The following is a 21089-nucleotide window of genomic DNA, read 5'->3' on the forward strand; positions in this document are numbered from 1 at the left end:
TAATGATGTCAACGTGTCTGAAAAAAAACGCTGTTCTTTTATAAATGAATGTGAGTTTTCTCACTCAGCTCAATTGCAGTCACGCTGTGTCTTTATGATCATTTCATTTAAAGCTTTCTTTTATTGTAAGCCGGTTTCCGTCGTTGATTTTCATTAGCATCTAACAATAAACGCTTCAAACATTTTCATCTAACGATTTGTTTGCATCTTTTGTGACAAAAAAAAACATTTTTCATCATTATCATGAGTGTAAGTTTTTTTTTAATTTTCTCTTGTTGAAAAACGGTGTATATTTAATATTTTTGTATTAAATCGAAATAGAAATTATACAGTAACGAAGATAATTATCGTACATATAAGGCATTGATTGCCAGCAAATACAGTGGTAAATCAGTTTCGGTTATACCAACCGAATCCGGTAAATCATGTCCACAGAAATTTTTTGGTCATGTAAGATAAAATAAGATTTTTTAGTGACAACTTATCGTGATTCATTTGTTAATTACGTTTTAGGTTCCAGCATTGGAAACATCCAATGTAAATCTTTTCGAAAGTAATGCCATCGCTTATTATCTTTCGAATGCTCAATTACGTGGTGGTAACGATGAATCATTACAATCTCAAGTGCTGCAATGGGTTAGCTTTTCTTCCACAGATTTATGGCCAGCCGTTTTTGCCTGGGTTTTACCAGCAACTGGTTGTTCCAATTCTAAACAGGTAGGAATTAATTATTTTTTAAATTTCAAATTAATCTTAATTTTAATGTTTTTCTCAAAGACATTGGAACCAGCAAAAAATCAGGTGAAAAATTTATTGAAAATGTTGAATGATTACTTATTGACTCGAACATATTTGGTTGGCGAACGTATCACTTTGGCTGATATTTGTATGGCTGTAACATTGTTACCATTGTATCAACATGTATTGGAGCCATCAATTCGCGACCAATATGGCAATGTAAACAGATATTTTATGACATTGATCAATCAAAAACAATTTGTAGATGTCATTGGCAAGGTCGAATTGTGTACTGCTGTCAAACAGGTTTCACAGAAAACTGAAGCCAAACCGAAAAAAGAAAAAAAGGAACCGAAGAAAGAAAAAGAAGTGCCAGTTGAAGATGATGCCGGTGATGATCTTATGCCTGCTATGCCAAAACCCAAAGATCCATTCGAAAAATTTCCGAAAGGCAAATTCGATTTTGATGATTTTAAACGTTTTTATTCAAACAATCCAGAAGTTAAATCGATTCCATATTTTTGGGAAAAATTTGACAAAGAAAATTACTCAATTTGGTATTGTGAATACAAATATCCACAAGAGTTGACAAAAGTTTTTATGAGCTGTAACCTTATTTCTGGTATGTTTCAACGTTTGGACCGTATGCGAAAGAATGCTTTTTCCAGTATGATCTTGTTTGGTGAAGATAATAATAGTACCATTTCGGGTATATGGGTTTGGCGTGGACATGAGCTTGCCTTTCCTGTAAGTTGAAAACATTTTTTTTCAAATTTTATCTTGATCGAATATGATTTTATCCTTTTGAACAATAGCTAAGTGAAGATTGGACAATCGATTATGAATCATATGAATGGAAAAAATTGAATCCAGATGACGAAAAAACAAAATTGATGGTGAACGAATATTTTAGCTGGGAAGGTAAATTCGATGGTAAAAAATTCAACCAAGGCAAAATTTTCAAATAAAAAAAAACAATGAATGTTAATCAAGCTAACACAACCCAAAACACAAAAGGGTGGAAATGATAATAAAATTGAATATTTTTAAAAAATTAATATTTTTGAAATTGTTTTTTTATTATTAATATCTTTCTTGGCCAAAATATATTATATAATATCATTAATATGGATTAAATAACAAGTGATGGTTTCGTTTTACCTATTATTTTTCTTTCTTTGATTTGCATTCAGCTAAAAGAATTTGAAGAATTTTTTTCAAAATTCAATACAAATTATTCATTATCATCATCTTTTGACATTCTTGAAAGAAGACAGGAGAAAAAAAAACAAACTGCTATTGCTGTTTACTCACACACACACACACACATTGTCATCGTCAACATTAATTAATCGAACTAAAATATATTTTCATGTGTTTTTTTTTGTGAAAAAATATTTACAAAACAAGAATCGCACAAAAAACTATCTGCTATTCATCAACAATTGTCCATCCAATAAGTGTATATGGTGTATGTGGTGTGTTTGTGTGTATAATGTCATTTCAAATTTATATACAACAAAGAAATTTATTAATCCAAAAAAAAAAAAAAAAATATCTCCCTTGTCCTGATTTTGGGAATTTTGTTTTGTTTTTGTAGTTTTTTATCTTATTTATTCTTACATCAACAATCATCATAAAATTGTATTGGATTTGAGATTATTATTAAACAATCGATCATCATGTAAATAAAATTGGTATTTTTCACAGTTTATATTCGAATGATACAATTCGTTTATATACGAAATTGTTGATTTCTTACAACACTTTTGATGCGCATCCACTTGCACAAGTTTTATTATCATGTAGGTGGGTGAACAGAATGTGCAATTGTACACGTACACACAAAAAAAAAACGAAAGAGAACAACGCCAAACATGATGAATAATAATGATGTGAAAATGTTGAATGAAAATATTTTTCCCAATTGTTAGCGAACAATTTTAAATGAAAAATTTTTTTAGGCACTGAATCGTAGAACAAATTTTTTTTCTCTCTGGATCATTGCAATTGTCTTTGTCTTGACTTGTATTTGAATTTATTAAATAACCTATGAATGTTGACCGAATAGTATCAATAGTTCGTATTATGATTTTTCTGCGGCCTCTATTTACCAACGATATTAGCTGACTTTATATTCTACCAATATTCGATGAACTAGCCGTTGTTGATGATGAAGAGGATGATGGTGATGTTGTCGATGATGAAGATGTAGATGAATCATCACTTGAAGCAGAAGCTTGTTGTTGCTGCTGTTCGCCATGAGATGTCAATGCCGAAGAAGGTGGTAGTGGCGGAGGTGGAAGATTGGTTGGCGATGATGGTGCTGCATCCAAAGCCCCAACAAGATTTTGATTGAATTGAGATTGATCAGATGATGACACATAGAATGTCAAAGATGTATTGGTACGCCTTTGGGTGCCACCACCTTGAGGTGATGACGACGTTGTTGAGGTGGATGCTTGTTGAATTTGGTTATTACAATTATTACTATTACTACCATCGGCGGTCATCGATGATCCAGTCGTAATGACCATACGACCACTTGATTGATGTTGTATCAATGAAATGTTAGACAAAGGATGTGATATTGATGGTGATGAACAAATGTTTGGATGATGTGCATGATGAGGATTGCTGATCGAAGATGATGATAATGATGATGTGGTTGAAGTGTTGATGGTCGTGTTATTCGATGAGGCGGATGGAGATGGTGATGAGACGTATGTGGCAAGTCGAATCGACGATAATGATAGTGATTGCTGTGATGAGGGTGTTGTCGTTAATATGCTTGATATCGTAGGAAGTATCGAGATGCTTGTCGTTTCATTATTACTCATCATAGTTGTTGTGACTTGATGACCTGAAGATGATGTTGGTGGCTGAATGGTCGAAGACGAAGCCGACGAGGTGCTTCGGTTATTGGCAGCCAGATTGTTTAAGCTGATTGAATCACGGTTATGATTATTATTATTACTGCTGCTGCTATGATGATTGTTATTATTGACGCTATTGTTGGCTTGGTTATGGTGATGTTGATTACGATGTTTGGCGCACCAAATTCGCACAGTAGTATCATCAGAAGCACTGGCCAACAAATGCGGATAACGTGGATTCCAATGAACACAATTTACCGTACGTGTATGGCCTTTCAGCACGGAAATTGGATGTTCACGCTTCAAATGCCAAATGTAGACTTTGTTATCTAGCCAAAAACAAGAATTAATCAAAATCATTCTTTTAACAAAGATAGATAATACCTTCACTACCACTGGCAACAAACAATTGATCCACACCACCAAAACATGAATGAATCGTATATAAACCTTGTGTGATGCCTTGAAATTTTCGAAGAAGAATTCGATCTTCTATATCCCATAAATGTACACCTTGATTCTCAATATTTATCAATGCTAGTCGGCCACTTTCATCACATACGAAAGACATTATGGAATGATCTTCTTTCAATCTACCATTAAACAAACACAAATTAAAATCAAAATGTCAAGTTCATAAATAAAATGGATTATTTACACATTAAAGTCTGTAAGATCTTCAAAATTATAGCCACGTATCCGATGATGAGTATCGGCCGCTAGGACAGTTTTACCATCATTCTTATATGCCAAACACATGACACGAACACCTTCCCAAGAATCGATTACAGTTCCATTCAGATCCTATCAAAAAACATATAATTGCTCATGATAAAGATCAAAATTAGTGTCCTATAGTTTTCACATACAATTTGATAAAATTGACCACGCGTACCACCAGCAATGAATTTTTTGCCATCTTTATGCCAAGCGCATGCAATCAAACTATCGTCATTCGAATGGCAACTTTTTGTTTTCAATGTTCCAGTCTAGCCAAATCAAAAGAAATAATCAAGATGAATTGCTGAAAAATAAATCGACATAAGAACTTACATGAGTGTCCCACAGCCAAAATTCTGAACTCTCTTCCGGACCTAGAGCTAAAAGATAATGATCATCTGGACTCCAGGCTAAATATGCAACACCAAATGTATGGCCAATAAGTGTATATTTTAATGTCAATTGGAAAGTTTCCTACAAAACAACGACAACATAATGGTCATAATAGATTTATTATAATAAGTGCGTAATACATACAGGATCAATGGTCCAAATGGTAATATTGCCATCTTTGGAACCAGTGGCTAAACGAGTTCCATCGTTCGAAAATCGACAGAACCATACTTCATCTTTATGTTCAGTTAATGTTTGTAAAGTTTCACTGGGCAAATCATCCCTTGAAAAAAATTGGATATAGTAAAATCTGGAATGAAAATGTAAACAAAAAGGACATACTTGCAGCATAGATGATCAACAAGAAGTGAAAAATCATCGAGACCATTCTCAACTTTAATATTATGGTATGGACAACGTTCTTTTTGAAATTCAATTGCTTGATTCAATAGAGATTGTAATCGTCTAGGAGGTAACATTATGGTTGCCGGAAGAAAATCTATTTAAAAAAAAATACAATGAACATTGAACTATTTCATTATATAGGCTTACTTTGTAGTTTTTCCATCAATTTCGATCGTGATACGTGTCCTTTACCATCCCAATTGGCGACACGTCTTAGTTCTTCTTTGGAATTCATGAAGAGATAACTTTATACGATACAAAAATTATAAGAAAATTTACTTAAAACTAATTATATGTCAGTGATTACCTGCATATGGTTGGCAATTTTCCCATATTATATTTGAGCTGTGTTATTTCATTTTGTAAACAATGAACAGCATCTATTTCACGACCATCTTCAATACATTCAAGATATTTTTGTTCCAAAAGTAAAAATTTCATCTTCTACAATTAACATTTAAAATCATTTTAGATCAATAAATAATAAATAATGTATTAAACTTACCACTAAATGTTTAGGATTTACAAGATAATTTTGTAATTCTTTAAGCGTTGTATCCGCCTGACGAATGTATTGTAAATTATTAACAATTCAATTTTGAAAAATGCTTACCTTTTCCCATTGACCATTCATGACGTATGAACGAAATTTAGCTGCAGTGGGATGATCAAGTCGACATCCAGATTCTTTAATCAATTGTTCGACAGTTTGACTAATGATTTGAACAAATATGTGATTAGTTGAGGATTAATTGAGATTTATTCGTAATCAAAACTTACTCCAAGCCCATGATACACAATTGTTGGCCAATCAGTCGAATAATGTCAAATTCACTCGGTGATCGAGGAACAAATGCTTTATTTTTTCGATTAGGTGGTTGTTTACGATGAGCATTACCATTCATATAAGGACCGTCTTCATATCCATCTAGATCATCATCATCATTGTTGTTGGCTGATCCATTGGTATAATTGTTGGACACACCATTTGAAGATTCAGCCGTATTACCATTGCTAATATTGCTATTACCATTACTGGCCATTCCTGTACCACCAGCAACATTGTTTCCACCTTGACCACCTCCACTACCGCTACCAGCTCCATTGGTTTGTACATCACCACCATTAGCGATGAAAAGACCATTTGATTCCAATGGTGTTGTATTGGAAGACGATGATGATGATTGCTCTTCATGACCAGAGCCATTGGTTACGCCAAATGAATGCATATTGTTACTGCTTGTAGATGCTTGTGGTTGATTTCTTCTTAACAATGACGATGATTGTTGCTGTTGAGATTGTGTTTGTACACTGCTGATACTAACGTTGGTGGTTATAGCTGCTACGGTGGTGGCGAGGGCTGCGGAGGTGGTCGCTCTTCCTGTTATTTGTCCTTCTTCTTCGGCTTTAGCTTCGACGAATGATTGCGCGACGTTCTGGGCTTGTTGTTGATGATGATATTGTTGATGTTGCTGAGGGAACAGACGGAGTCTCTTCCTCGGAGGAGGAGATGTAACTCCACCTGAACCCGATTCCGATTCCGTCGAGGAGGCCAGTGTTCGAAACAGATTTGCTGAGTTATTCGATAACTGATTTTCGTCGACAATTAATCTGACTATCGATTGATCGATGATTAAAGACGACGAAAAAGAAAGAAATGAAAAAATTTAAATAGCCAAGTTGGGGGGTTGATTTAATTATAGGAATTATAGTTGGAATGAGGTGTGATTCCAAGATTCTAAACGTAGAAAATGACCAAAAGGAAAACCTAATTATGAATTGAGATTATTTTTTTTTAAAGAAAATTTTTGGATAAATAAATTACCAATGAAATCCGGTAATGATTGGAGAGACAGAAAACAAAATTTAGGCTTCAAATCTATATGAAAAATGTAAAAGAAAAATTAATAAATCAAAAAGAAAATGATATTAGAAATATGAATAAAAGGTCAAGTTTAACATCAAAAAAAAAAAAAAAATACTAAACTATTGTACAGCTGTTTGTCTTTTACAGCTGATTTTGAAACAAATGATCAAGGCCAAAATATTATTTGGAACCAAATTTTTTTTTGGTTTTTTTTTAAATTTAAGAATGAAAAATAAAATAAAATAGAATTGTAAATCGAAAAAAAAAGAAAATCAATAACAAATGAATCTGAATGAGTATGAACAACTCGTCATGGAGCAGCAAATTATTTGTGACGATCAAACCATACATTATTACATACATACAAACATACCATACACATATACATGCATAAAATGCGAGAGAGAGAGAGAAGTATTGAATAGTGTAAGATGTGTGTGCCATAAACAAAACATTGTGAAAAGAGAAAGACAAACAAAACAAAAAACGTAGCTATAGCCTGTCTATCTGTTTCTTGTGCAGAAATTATTATATCGCAATCGCACGACGAAACAACAAAAACTAAAAAAAAAAAGACGACAATCAAAACATTTAAAAAATCCGTCTTATTCACATACAACGTGCCAATAGATGCGTATCTATAGATCAGATAATTTGTTTTGTTCTATTTTTTTTTTGGTCAAAAAAAAAAAAAAAAGATTTCCGAATTCTTTAAAACAATTTGGTAATCAGTAAATTGATTGAAGGACTTGTCGCTATAAAATTATCGTTTGTAAAGAAGAAAAAAAAAAATTGATATTTATCGAACGAATTTCATCATCATCATCATCATCATCATCGATTCTTTTTTGCTCAACTCATATCTCTAATAATGAAAACAGGTACATTGTTTTTTGTTATCATATCTTTTTTTTGTGATTCATTATCTTTTTAATAGTCATGGAGATTATAATCAACTAAAAAAACTACAAAGATGTTATTCTGCTACGTGATAAACTTTTTTTTCGAATATGGAACAAACAAAAAAAAACTCGTTTTGTGGTGAAGAAAAAATTTTTGAATAAAAGATAAATAAGAATCATATAAAAGAAAACTCACAAAATGCGAAAATTTGATAATTTGAAGTTTATCTAGAATCCAATATAATCCATTGAATCATCATCATCATCATTGATCAAATTCGAATGTGAATTGTTGTTGTTAATAAACAATCATCATCAGCTCATCACAAACAAACAATTTAATCTGAATGGCTAAAATTCAATTTATCCTCTACATATAGCAGCAGTTATAAATAATATTCACCAATTCATCACACAAAACAAAAAACAGTTATCAAATTTTTGTTGCAATAACTTTCGATTTCAAATAGACCACAACAAAAAACAAAACAAAAAAAAAGTCAGAAAATGAATATTATTAGTGGAAAAAAAAATTTTGGAAAAAAAAATCTGTGGAACAATCGCGTATCTTTTGGTGCTACTGCTGTTGTTGTTCTGCTGCTGCTGCTTCTGCTGCTGCTATTTTCTGTATTGAAAGATATTTTTTGTTTTTTTGGGATAGAGTAAGATTTGAGTGAGTTATTTTGTTTTCTATTTTGTGTGATGATGATGAGCAATATATACCATGTATACACATGTATATTACACACTTATATTATACGTATATTACACAAACCTTAAAGATATTACGTATAATGTTTGATGGAACAACAAAAACAGAAAAAAAACCAATGGATATTTTTTATGTGTTTGTTTGTTTGATGACTTTAGCATCATCATGCATGTGATCAGAAAAAAAAATTGTTCGTGTATTTAATATACGAGCAGACAACAAACAGATTTGCAAAAAAAAAAAAATGAAAGTTATCCTTCGTTTTTTTCTAATGGTGTATAGGTATTATTAACTTAAAAATGAATGACGACACAATGGAAACAAACACATACTGTGTATATTTGTAGATATACAGACATCATTTTTGTTTGTTTTTTGAAATACTTAAACATCAATATAAAAGGGTTTATATACCATTTATACCATTCATTCATTTCCTTTCTCTAAATTTACGTTATTTTTAATGTAATAGAAAGAATTTTTTTTTTGGTATTCATAGGGTGAAAAACAACCATTTCATGATTGAATTGATTGATAATTCAATCGAATATTCAAGATTCAATCATACATTGAAACATTATATAGTTTTAATTCATTGATAAAATGGCATCATCCTTAACCTCATCATGTCAGCTGTTCGTTCCATTATTACAAAAACAAGACAAAATATATTTTCAATGAATGACTTACTCTTTTATAATGGAAACAACAACAAAAAAAGTTATATTTGGATACGACCATGGACAATTTTTTTTTTTATTTAAAAAGTTGTTGCCAAGCACTAAATTTGCACTGTGACCTAACTCCACTACTTCTATTAACACTCACACACACATCACACAAAACATTATCAATCCATTGTATGGTCGTTGGCCTTGGAATTCAATTCGGTTCCAAATAGCTTATTTATCTTCATCATAACTATAACTATATAGAGTGAAAGTAAAACGTAAAGTTTACGCCCATACAATATTTACATACATTAAGGTTAATTGAGGTCATATATGATTGTAATAGTTTGCTTCTGGTCAAATCCAAAAAAAAGTGAAAAAGAATTTGTTAAAATTAATTCTTTGATGCTTAACTATACACTCAGAAAAATCGATCCCCTTTTTTGGGGCAAAAATTAAGCTCCGCCTTTTTTGGTCGTTGTTAACTTCTTTGAGCGCATGTTCACATATATTCCCGTAAACTTTCTTTATTCTTGAAATTGTATATTTCGGGAATATTTTCTTTCCATAACCATAAACCACATTCAATAAAATTAATAACAAACTAATGAGAATAAGAAAAAAGATGTTTATTTATTGTTATAAAAAAATAAATTTTTCGTTATGGATTAAGTACAAACAATCAAGCATTTTGAATTAATCAATTTTGATTAAAAAAAGATTTTGGGGTAGATTTCTCCATATATTCGTATGTAGATCTTGCATAGCTAATGTTTGCATTGTGTTATTGCACCCAATGTATTTGATTCTGATTCTTGTTATTTTGAAATTCACGATTTTTAATTCAGTCCGTACAATCATATATTTACAATAGATCATCCAATAGATGTTTGAGGTTCCACTTTCTCTCATTTCACAAGTTCTTCTTCGTCATGCATGGGCCAATCTGGGTAGATAATAATAATAGTACTGAAGACATTTCGCCAATGGCATTTGTATCATAATGACAGATTCAAGAAAATACAATCTAAAATCAAAATTACAAAAAGAATCGGTAAGAAAAATTGAGACTTAGAAAAATTGAACTTTCCTGGACAAATGCATCTTGGAAAATTTCGAAACCAATTCAGAAGTTGATTTGCTCATCAATTTGCTCGACTTATGACCGTTATATGGCGAAACTTTGATTCAAATTTTGTCCTTATGTAATGATAAACTTTCATGTTTAATCCATAATGATAAAGTAAAAAAAGATGTTTATTTCTGATTCTCGATTCGAGATTGAAATTTTTCGGCAATATCGAAACATTTTCGAACTCGAAGTTAATGTTTCGTTTTTTTGCAATGTTCGATTTTCTTTTTCGAAAAAATTACAGTCGTTCTTCGCATAATACGGTATTCGTACAACAGTGGAACGAATTAACCGTGTTCCACGAGGAACGACTGTATGGAACTGAATCAACCGCCACGTGCATTTGTGTTTTTCGTCACATTAATTTTTTCGTCGTCATTTCACAACTTTGATCGAGGTTCGACTATTCGACTAAGTTTTTAATGGAAAAAATCAACGAATTTGGTGGTTCAAAGTTGATTTATTATTGCAAAATGGTACGAATTTTGATCCGGATATCTTAAAGACAACCGAGATACCCAACGATTGGAACTTTCTGAATGTAATGAAATGAAAAAATATTGAACATCATTGTGCTAAATCTTCCTGAATGAATGTCTGTTCATGAAACAGTTTGTTTCAAATTTTTCAAACAAAACCTAGAATTGTGACTGAATCAAGAATCAAATATAAGTGGCGTCTTTTTCGATTGGTGAACCACAGAATGTATTTGAAATTTCTGAATTTTCTAAGTCATAATCGATCATTATTCTATGGATATTGTTATTGAATTCAAAGTTGTGTGTCATTGTTAACAAGATATGTGGGTTCACCAACAGAACTTCAAATGAAATTGTGGAAACGTTTATGGAGATACAAGTGTGTGTTGCTGGCCTTTGGCCAGCAGCACGCACACTTGCTTCAGCCCGTAGATTCTGGCAGATGAGCGGCTACGCCGCCCATCTCCCAAATCTTTGGCTGAAGTTTTGTTCTTTGCGATCGATCCAACTATTTATTTGTTTCGGGTCTAACCGAAAATTGGTCAAAAAAATACCGCTAGTGGAGAAAATCGCCAAAAATAGCCACAAATATTGGCGCTTTAGTTAGTTCCTCCTGGAAAACCTAATTGCACAAACCTAACCTAACCTGCTTAAACCAAATTTAAATTATATTTGAATATTTCCACTTTTTGGCTATTTTTCCTATTGAGATTTTTTTGCAAACCACAATTTTCTCTAAGGCCGCGGTCCCATTGCAATGAGACCGGGGCCTAAGCGTTAACAATTGTTTCTATCCTGAAACATTTCGTGTTGCGCAGACTGTTGCGCAAATTGACTTTTTCTGCAGACCCTTTCTAACACATTTGTGTATTAAAAATTTCCTAACACATTTCTCTGGTCACCACACTTTTTTGTGCACCACACTCGAGAAGCTTCGCTTCTCGTGTTTATTATATAGATTTAAATGGACCAAATTCAATAATTTTGAATTACTTTTTTCTCATTGAGATAAAGACCGAAAGATTGAAATTCACGTCGTTTTAAAGACTTGGCAGTTTCCTTGAAATGCACTCAACCCTTTGATAAATTGGAAAAAAACAAAAAAAAATTGAATTCAAATTTATTTATTTATTTTTTGCATAAACCAATTTCTTATTTTTTGTTTTAATAAAACAATTTATTTTTTCTTTTATTTCAATTACTGATGAATTACTGATGAATTTTTGAATTGATATTTTAAAAGAAATTTGCTAACAACAAAAAAAATACTCATAAGAAAAAAGTTGCCGGGAACAAGTTGAAAACCAAATTGAAAATTGGAGCGAAATTTAAATTCATTCAAATTATGCCGTTCAAATAATAGGTTACTGTACATGGAAAGTTAGGGAAAAAAATTTCTTATTTAAGCTCCGCCCATTTCGGTCTTTGTATACTTTTTGCCTAACTTATACTGTACATCGGACAGACGTACAATTTTTCTGAGTGTAGCAAAAAACTTATCATTTTGGTTTTACAATGGCCAGGAAAACAACATCGAAAAAAAAACATAAAGACAAAATTATCATCGCCAAGGTTACACATGAATAGAAACGACGTTTATACAAACAGGAATGAAACGAAGCATATCGTTTGAAAACAAAAAAAATTTGAATTTTGTTTCCGCGCCCTTTAAAAAATAAATTTTTAAAAATTCCTTGCTATTCGTTTGCCATCTATTGGTCAAAAACTGAATTAAAATGGAAATAAAAAAAAATTTGAAATTCATCATTTCTTTCATCAGAGATCATGACAAAAAAAAAATTATACCCTTGAATTCGATGATTGTATTGATTGATCGATTAAGGCCAATCTTGATATTATTTTGAATTTTATTGATCATTGATTCGAATGAGTCAAAAAAAAAAATGTCAGAAATCCAATTATATACTTTCCAAAAAAAAAGAAAAAATGAAAAATAAACTCGATTCAAAAATTGATCGATTTTATTCGATTGCATAAAATCATCAGAAAAAAAAGGACAATTTGGCCAACATGAAATTGAACGATACACGTACAAACAACACACAGTTATTAGTGAATAATCATATCATTGATGATGATGATGATGATGATTATCAAGGATTCATTCAAAATGGATTTGATCATCAACATTATCATGGTAAGGATAGTGTTGATCAGTAGCCATTTTAGCATTTGACAGTGCTGGTTTCTATCAATGGAAATCGTAAATTATGTTTTAAAATTTTTTCATTTTAAAAATTCTAATTAATGAATTTGTTTACAATTCATTTGAGATGAACCAAGAAAAAAAATGGATCAAATTTCCATCAAAAAAAAAAAAAGTTATTTGAATATTTGTTTGTTTGCTTGATTATATTGAAATAGTGTTTTCAACTAATATTTAATTAATATGTATTGAATAAATCTAAATAAATATAAATAAGAAAAAATCATTCATCAAATCAGTTTGTTAATTTGTACTCGACCAACAGCAACAACAACAAAAATTGATGGACATATTTTTTTTATTTCTGATCTACAACGTTATAATCAAAATAGTCTTTGAAAATGGCAATCCCATTGAGATTTGAAACGAAAAAAAATAAAATATATCAATATTATGGATCAAAAGACGAAGAAATAGAAAAATTTGACAAGAGGATGAAAAAAAAATTGAAACGTGTTTGAAAATTGATCAATTTTTTGTTCCAAGTACACATTATATGTATAGAAGATATGAAAATGATGCAAAGAAAAACTCTAATTTAATTCGATACATATGATAATAAGAATGTTTTCCAAACAAACAAAAACACACATGCACACATATAAACAAAAATGGACAATTGTTTTTTCGTTGTTTTATTCAACGATCGATTCAAGAACAACAACAAAAAAAAAGGAGATCAAACATAATGTCCTTGAAGAATTTTTAATTTTTTTTTTTTTGTAAATAAATTCTTGCGATAATCAATGTAAAACTCGACAATGACGAATTAATTATTGTAAAATTTTATTTCAAAATTGAGAATCGAAATAATAACAGAATTTTTTCAGAAGAAAGATAGAAAGATATTCAATTCATCGTTATTATGGGAAAAAAATGAGCAATTAGACTTTGAAATTTTAATGAAACTTTTTTTTTTTGTTGCAAACATCAACTCCATAAATAGCTACTTGTAGATTTTCATTTTATTTCATTATCACTGTTTTTTTGCATCATTTTTTTTCATTGAATGTTTTTTTTTTTTGTTTTGTTAATTGGGCAAAACACAGTAGTCCGTTTGTCGTCACACGTTCTGTTTTTATGGAGGGATAGAAATTCAGCCCTAAAGCTAATTAGATTAAAATTCAGCAAAATGATAGAGCAAAAAATAAAGAAATAAAGAAAATTTCAACAAAACGTTTAAAAAAATGTCCATTGCAATCGAATGATAATGGATTGATTTTTTGGCGTTTTTATTTGGGGTATTTTGAGCAATATCGATTAGGATATTCAACAATAAAAAAAATTGAATATCCAGATAGATAATTATCTATTTCAAAGAATAAATTATGGGGGGGAGAAAGAAAAATGTGTTAATTTTCCACCTCCAAAAAAAAAAAAAAATCAATCAAACATTTCTATAGTTATGGAACAATAAGAACAGCAAGATCAAGTTTATATTTATCATTTATTGGTTTCACAACAAGATTTTGCTTTCGTCAAAAATTATTGGCCAATCGATAAGTTGAAAAAAAACAACAGACATTTCCAAGTCGAAACACACCTATGTTTAGAATATATTAAAGCAACAACAGCAATTATTATTATTATTATCAATTTCAATTGTTAAAATGAAATGTTTTGCTTTGTTTTGAAAATAGCATCATCAAACTGAGATTATTATAATTTACGTTCTGTTCATTTATCAATCTTAGTTTTTTCGTGTATCAATATTATAGCTTGTCACCACTATCAATAAATTGACTGACTGACCAATGTCCAAATCAATTATTCAAACTAACGAAAAGAAAAAACAACAACAATGTCAATCTCAGTAGGAAAAAAAAACATACACAGTGTCCATTTTCATTCATATCTTCAGTGTTTGTTCGTCTATTTTATGCATCTGTTCAATGTAGCTAAAATAAATTCATTAGAATTAATTTTTTTTTCTCAATGTAAATTTAAACAAAAAACATTCAACAGAAAAAAATTATGATCAATGTTGGAAAAGAAGAAAAAAAAGGCTAGTCATTTTGGCTATTGTCAAAAAATTCAACGAAAAAAAAATTCCATAACAATTGTATTATAGGTTTGCCTCCCAAAAAAAACAACAACAACAAAAATCTCATCTTTCCTTGTATACAGGGCGTTTGATAAGTCCCTGATGAGTTTTTTTTCGATCTCATTCAAAAACTATAAGGATATAAGATATGATGTTTATGGTGAATTTATAGGGAATTTATTAAGGTTTTGTTGAGTTATCATCAAAATTTTCCATCGATGATACTTTTGATGAAAAACAATTTTTTCCGAATCAATGTCTAAAATTTTCATCAACGCAATGGCATTTTCTCTATGGAGGCAATAGCCATACTTTCCAATGGAGAGTATGCTATGATCGCGTTCGAATTTCTGTTATGTTGTTGAGCTAAGTGAAAATTGTGTTGAATGACCAAAATTGTGATTTTTTCTGAATTCATGGATCATCCCGAAGAATCAAAACTTGGAAAATCAAAATTACCAACTTAACAAACAAAAAAAAAAAAAAAATTATCAATACCATATTATCGTCAGCCATTTTTTAAAATAATCTTATCATTGATACCTTTCTGCGGTAGATGGTTAGATTGTTGTTTTAAATAATATGAATTTGTCAAGTGATGATTCTTCTGGATGTTTGGCCGATTAAGAAAAAATTGAAGTTTTGCACATTCAACATAATTCTCACTTTGCTTAACAATTTAGCACACATTGGAGCTATGCTAATGTATGGCTATTGTCTCCCTAAAAAAATGCCATTGCCTTGATGAAAATTTTAGACATTGTTAGAATTACCAAGTGATGATTCCCGACTGGTTAGGTTAGTAATTTGAGTTTGTTCAAATGATTCTGGTCATTTTAGGTCAGTCAATTGGGATATGTCAAATAATGATTTGTAAAGGTTAGGTTAGTGATTTGACTTTGCCAAGTGATGATCCTGGTTAGGTTAAGTTGGTAATTTTGATTTTCCAAGTTATGATTCTTCGGGATGATTCATGAATTCAGAAAAAATCAGAATTTTGGTCATTCAATAGAATCCAGAAGAATCATCACTTTGCAAATCCAAGTTACTAACCTAACATGACCAGAAGAATCAGACCGACCGGTTTACGAACATTTTCTTATAAAAATTAAAATATGAATAATGAAAAAGGGGATAACAATAATATGATAATAAGAAAAAGATAACAATGATATGATAACGACAATAAAATAACAATGACAAGATTATTTTAAAAAATGGCTGACGATAATATGGTATTGATAATTTTTTTTTTTCTTTTTGTTAAGTTGGTAATTTTGATTTTCCAAGTTTTGATTCTTCAGGATGATCCATGAATTCAGAAAAAATCACAATTTTGGTCATTCAACACAATTTTCACTTAGCTCAACAACATAACAGAAATTCGAACGCGATCATAGCATACTCTCCATTGGAAAGTATGGCTATTGCCTCCATAGAGAAAATGCCATTGCGTTGATGAAAATTTTAGACATTGATTCGGAAAAAATTGTTTTTCATCAAAAGTATCATCGATGGAAAATTTTGATGATAACTCAACAAAACCTTAATAAATTCCCTATAAATTCACCATAAACATCATATCTTATATCCTTATAGTTTTTGAATGAGATCGAAAAAAAACTCATCAGGGACTTATCAAACGCCCTGTATATCTCCCATATTTATAAATATAACTTTTTTTTGTCTTTTAACCTTGACTCATTATTATTGGATTGAGCCAATTGATTCTAACAAAAATTATGATTGATCCCATATACAAATTTGAATCGAATAATTTTTATTTTTTCTTTTCTTTTTTTTTTTCATTGCTTATTTGCTGCCCTATAGGCATAACCATACTTACACACAAACACAAACACACCAGCCACCCATTAGAAATTAGATGTAGATGTATAAAATGTTCCACAATGAGGTTCCAAAAACAAAAAAAACTTCAGAAATAGATACAGATGTATAAAACAGAAGCATTATAGAAAAAAAAGAAGAAGCAAAATAGAATGGTCAGTCAGATTGGAAGCGATTTTCATTTTCATCATTATTATTTTGATATACTCTTTAAATTGACGTGTGGCCAACCTTTTTTTTTGCTATGAAACAATTTGAAAATCAGCCAGGTATAAATAGAGGCGACAATTTGATCGCATCGATATCAATTGATTTGAATTAATTCAATAATTATAAGTCAGTTTTTTAAACAAAACAAAACAAAAAAATTAACCGAAAATGAAATTCTTCATTGTTTTCGCTACATTGGTCGCTGCTGCCAGCGCTGTTCCATATGCTGGTTTGGTCAACACTGGTGCTTCAGCTGTTAGCCGATCAGATGATGTAAGTTTTTTTTTGGTGTTCAAACAACGATTATTATTGTGTGCAGTGTTTTGTGTGAACATGGATTAAAATCCTATTAAATCAAATCTACCAAATCTAATGATTCGTGCAATAATATCATATTTTTTTCTTTCTTAAAATGGCAACAAAAAGGGTTATGGTAACTATGCTTTCGGTTACAATGAAGATCACGCTACTGGTGGTACCTTCCGTAAAGAAAAAGGTGGTCCAGGTTATCAATCTGGTTCATACGGTCTTCGTGATGCTGATGGCCGTATGCGTGTTGTCAACTATGTTGCCGATGCTCATGGTTTCCGAGCTTCAGTTCAAACCAATGAACCAGGTACCGATCCAAAACAAGATCCAGCTGCAACTTCATTGACCGGTAGCCATGGTAAGTGAAATTTATTTATTTGCCTTTTACAAGTTGCTTCAACAGAATTGTTAATTGATTTGATTTAGCTGGTGTTGTCGCTGGTCCAGCCCTCGCTGCTGCTCCATTGTTGGCCGCTCCAGTGCACGCTGCTCCAATGTATGCTGCCCCAGTTGCCCACGGTTTGCCAATCGCTTCATCATATTCAGTATCAACTCAACATGCATCACTTGCCGCACCATTGGCCGCTCCATTGGCTGGTTATGGTTATGCTAAAGCTGGTTATGGCTTGCCTGGACACTATTAAGTGAAATAAACAACATGCTCAACTATGATTTTCTAAATAAAACCGAAATTCCGATCAAAAAAAAAAAATCTAAAAAAATTGCATTCCAAATTGATCACCAAAAAAAAACAAACAAAATAAACCCTAAACACATTCAAAAACAAACAAACAAACACCAAAATGGATTCGAATTCTCATTTTGAATTTGGATATTGCCACTGCCATTATTACATCGGTAAAAAAAATTGGTGCAATTTACCATTTTATAGTCCATACAAACACACAAGAATATTCTCGTTATTTTTTTTCAAATTTTTTTTCAATTTTTGTATAGTTTTCCAAAAAAAAGGAAATTTTATCTTTTTTTTCTAATTTTATTTCATAAACATTTTTTTTTAAATTTTCATCATGATATTATAAATTATCAAATTTCTAAAAATTTTTTTCGTTGTTGTTGTTGTTGTTGTTGAAAAATAAGAGTGAAATTAAATTTTAAAAAAATAAATGAATCAAATTCAATCAATCAATCAATCAATCGATTTAGTCAATATTCTGTTTCATTTACAAGATAACTGAGAAATACATTGAGCAATTTGAAAACAAAAATGTAACCATACTTATTACATTAAATATTATATTTGGCAAAAGTAAAAGGGTTTTGCATATTATAAAAATGATAATCATAATAATAAAATTATGATGGCAAAATATCCTAATCATCGTTTTGCTATTATAATTGATTTTTGATTGAAAATGATTGTTGTTGTTGTTGTTGCACAATCCTATCGCTATTCAATATTGTAATCCAATGTCCATAAATTTATCAAAAGTTTCTTTATTACTTTTATTTTTGTATTTTTTTATGATTAGCCCCTATTTTTTTTACTTGTTGCATCATCATTAATATAATAATATAATAATAAAAACATTGGTTTCTCAAATCCTGGATCATCTATATATATTTCATCATCAATATCTCAATCATAGATTGAGATTATGTAATCAATCAACTGAAAATCGTCATATGATAAGCATTAACCTACCTTTTTTTATTGATATTGTTTTTGAAAGAAAGAAAATTTTCCACCATTCATTCACTATTTGTTGATGTCTTTTTTTTTTTGTTTGTTTGCTTTTCACGAATTTATCATTGAAAGGTAACAGAAAACAACGAAACAAAAAACAACAATAAGGATGATCAAACAAAAAAATTTATTGGAAAAATTTATTTCACATTAACACTTTGGTTGTTTGATTGATTCTGTTTGAACAAAAAAATTACACAAACACTTGTATGAATAGATCTATATGGATTACAACAAAAAAAACCCAAATTCAATCACAAATTTTTATTTAAAAATTTTAATTAAATGTTTAATCAGTTTTCTGGTGTTTTTTTTCGGAAGAATTCAATCAATATGAGCACCACAAATATTCACCAAACACACAAGGACACAAGAAAAGTTTATAAGTGATATATAAGGTTGATTGATGCGCAACACCACAACCATCAAAAAAGAAAAGATGTTATTTTAAAAATGGAAACAACGAATGATAATAACAACAACAACAACAACAACAAAAACATCTGAGATGATGAAGAGGATTGACATTAAAAGTTCATTCTTCGTTGTTATTTTTGTTGGTGGTAGTTGGTAGTAGCCTTATATAATGTATATTGTCGATATTCTTCAAGGCAAAATACTACAACCAACGACCGAAGAGTTATGATCAACAGAAGAAGAAAACAAAACAAAAAAAATCAAAACCAGACTGGATCCATACAGTGTAAGCAAAACAACAACCTGATGTCGTCGTCGTCATCATTGTGATGATCGTTGTTGTTGTTGTTGTATGGCAGCCAATTGTCCTCGGATTGTCGATTTTTTTTTGTATATATTTCTGATTACACAATCACAATTTTTTTTTATAAATAGCTGCACATTGTAACCAGAAATTATCATTGTCATACGAATTATTTATGAAAACGATCATATCATAACATCATGATATCAATATTCATTGAAAACAAAACAAAAAAAAATCAATGATAAAGTATGGTAAGATTGATCATCATCGATCATGATCCTTGAAGATTAAAAGCAATATGATAGCGAAATCATTATTCTTATCATAATCAATCAATAATGATAATAATAATAAATGGAAGGATTGCAAAAAAAAAAGTTTAAAGGTCATCATCATAATGATTAAATTATGTTCGAGTATGCAGAAAAATAAAGGAATTATTACGATTCTTTCCCATTATGACCAAAAGTAAAGGATCAAATTTTATCGGTCAAATTCTCATTGAACTTGTTGGTTTGGATAAAATTTTTTTTTTTTTTTTTCATTATGAGAAAAACCACCATTATACACCGATAATGATGATGATGATGATGAAAAAATAAAAGAATAGAAACCAATCAGGTAACAACAAGTTATGTTTTTTTTTCGTTTGTTTGTTTGTTGTCATATCGGCATGCATTAGTTCAGTGTGTGGGTGATGATTCAATCGTGTGGTTTCTTTTTCGTCATTTTAGATAAAGACGACAACGACCTGTAGCCACGGCAACGTTTGAATAAAAAGATAAATCACTTTGGTAAATTCAGGTATTTAGAGATATAGAGAGAGATAGAAAAAAGCAGAGAAAGATGATGATGATTATTATTATTTAATCTGTCGTTATTGAATCAAGAAGAAAAAAAAACCAGAACACACAAACAACACAAATGGGAACAAAAAAAACCGATAGGTAAAAATTGTTCATTTATATTCGAGTATACCACTTTCTCTACATGTTGAAATGTTTAGGCTGAAATATTCTGTTTGTTGTTTCATCATTGATAACATATATAAAATATTCATTGAATTTTATGTATGTATGTCTATAGAATTTAGTAATGGCAACCAAGAATCGTGTAATCAGGGT

General features: G+C 30.5%; 3 protein-coding genes and 2 long non-coding RNA genes across 12 annotated transcripts; 3 read left to right on the forward strand and 2 right to left on the reverse strand.

Annotated features, from left to right (window-relative positions):
* The first annotated feature begins 96 nt into the window (after nt 1-96).
* On the forward strand, nt 97-1796 carry eEF1gamma (elongation factor 1-gamma). 2 transcript variants are annotated; one of them, XM_027343504.2, is made up of 5 exons: nt 100-249; nt 322-450; nt 514-717; nt 778-1485; nt 1554-1796. In XM_027343504.2, the coding sequence occupies exons 1-5, from the start codon at nt 244-246 to the stop codon at nt 1704-1706; spliced, it is 1200 nt and encodes a 399-aa protein (XP_027199305.2). In that variant the 5' UTR covers nt 100-243; the 3' UTR covers nt 1707-1796. The 2 variants fall into 2 exon arrangements, with proteins under 2 accessions (XP_027199304.2, XP_027199305.2); XM_027343503.2 differs by having other exon boundaries at nt 97-249; nt 514-1485.
* Nucleotides 1793-6504, reverse strand: LOC113793461 (WD repeat-containing protein 26). The gene is made up of 12 exons (XM_027343502.2): nt 5913-6504; nt 5746-5845; nt 5638-5694; nt 5440-5576; nt 5280-5377; nt 5070-5226; nt 4872-5010; nt 4668-4808; nt 4484-4603; nt 4273-4418; nt 3999-4207; nt 1793-3943 (listed from the first exon to the last, which is right to left on the reverse strand). The coding sequence occupies exons 1-12, from the start codon at nt 6359-6361 to the stop codon at nt 2871-2873; spliced, it is 2826 nt and encodes a 941-aa protein (XP_027199303.2). The 5' UTR covers nt 6362-6504; the 3' UTR covers nt 1793-2870.
* A 150-nt stretch (nt 6505-6654) lies between these two features.
* Nucleotides 6655-20187, reverse strand: LOC142645996 (uncharacterized). Of its 7 annotated transcripts, none has more exons than XR_012847024.1 (5): nt 19200-20187; nt 9595-10484; nt 9304-9540; nt 6958-7011; nt 6655-6900 (listed from the first exon to the last, which is right to left on the reverse strand). It is a non-coding gene; the product is annotated as an uncharacterized LOC142645996 (long non-coding RNA). The 7 variants fall into 7 exon arrangements; XR_012847019.1 differs by having other exon boundaries at nt 9595-10500; XR_012847026.1 differs by lacking the exon at nt 19200-20187 and having other exon boundaries at nt 9595-10311; nt 10371-12053.
* Nucleotides 7776-10956, forward strand: LOC142646002 (uncharacterized). The gene is made up of 2 exons (XR_012847027.1): nt 7776-7880; nt 7937-10956. It is a non-coding gene; the product is annotated as an uncharacterized LOC142646002 (long non-coding RNA).
* On the forward strand, nt 17318-18683 carry LOC113793464 (uncharacterized). The gene is made up of 3 exons (XM_027343505.2): nt 17318-17497; nt 17651-17891; nt 17960-18683. Exons 1-3 carry the CDS (start codon nt 17393-17395, stop codon nt 18175-18177), a joined length of 564 nt encoding a protein of 187 aa, XP_027199306.2. The 5' UTR covers nt 17318-17392; the 3' UTR covers nt 18178-18683.
* Nucleotides 20188-21089: the final 902 nt, after the last annotated feature.

This window comes from Dermatophagoides pteronyssinus, unplaced genomic scaffold (genome assembly GCF_027571235.1).
Source record: "Dermatophagoides pteronyssinus isolate colony J.1.1.1.1 unplaced genomic scaffold, Derpt_VIB-CSIC_2022.12 sq0001, whole genome shotgun sequence".
Classification (NCBI taxonomy): domain Eukaryota; kingdom Metazoa; phylum Arthropoda; class Arachnida; order Sarcoptiformes; family Pyroglyphidae; genus Dermatophagoides; species Dermatophagoides pteronyssinus.

Excerpts from the sequence above, each read along its gene's own strand:
- eEF1gamma (XM_027343503.2), top strand. Across the intron at positions 451-513 it reads CACAGAAATTTTTTGGTCAT|GTTCCAGCATTGGAAACATC; the intron begins GTAAGATAAAAT and ends ATTACGTTTTAG. Across the intron at positions 1,486-1,553 it reads GACATGAGCTTGCCTTTCCT|CTAAGTGAAGATTGGACAAT; the intron begins GTAAGTTGAAAA and ends TTTGAACAATAG.
- LOC113793464 (XM_027343505.2), top strand. The coding sequence starts at position 17,393 with ATGAAATTCTTCATTGTTTTCGCTACATTGGTCGCTGCTGCCAGCGCT. Across the intron at positions 17,498-17,650 it reads CTGTTAGCCGATCAGATGAT|GGTTATGGTAACTATGCTTT; the intron begins GTAAGTTTTTTT and ends GGCAACAAAAAG. Across the intron at positions 17,892-17,959 it reads TTCATTGACCGGTAGCCATG|CTGGTGTTGTCGCTGGTCCA; the intron begins GTAAGTGAAATT and ends GATTTGATTTAG.
- LOC113793461 (XM_027343502.2), bottom strand. The coding sequence starts at position 6,361 with ATGCATTCATTTGGCGTAACCAATGGCTCTGGTCATGAAGAGCAATCA. Across the intron at positions 5,011-5,069 it reads GTTGATCATCTATGCTGCAA|GGATGATTTGCCCAGTGAAA; the intron begins GTATGTCCTTTT and ends ATTTTTTTCAAG. Across the intron at positions 4,809-4,871 it reads CCATTTGGACCATTGATCCT|GAAACTTTCCAATTGACATT; the intron begins GTATGTATTACG and ends GTTGTTTTGTAG.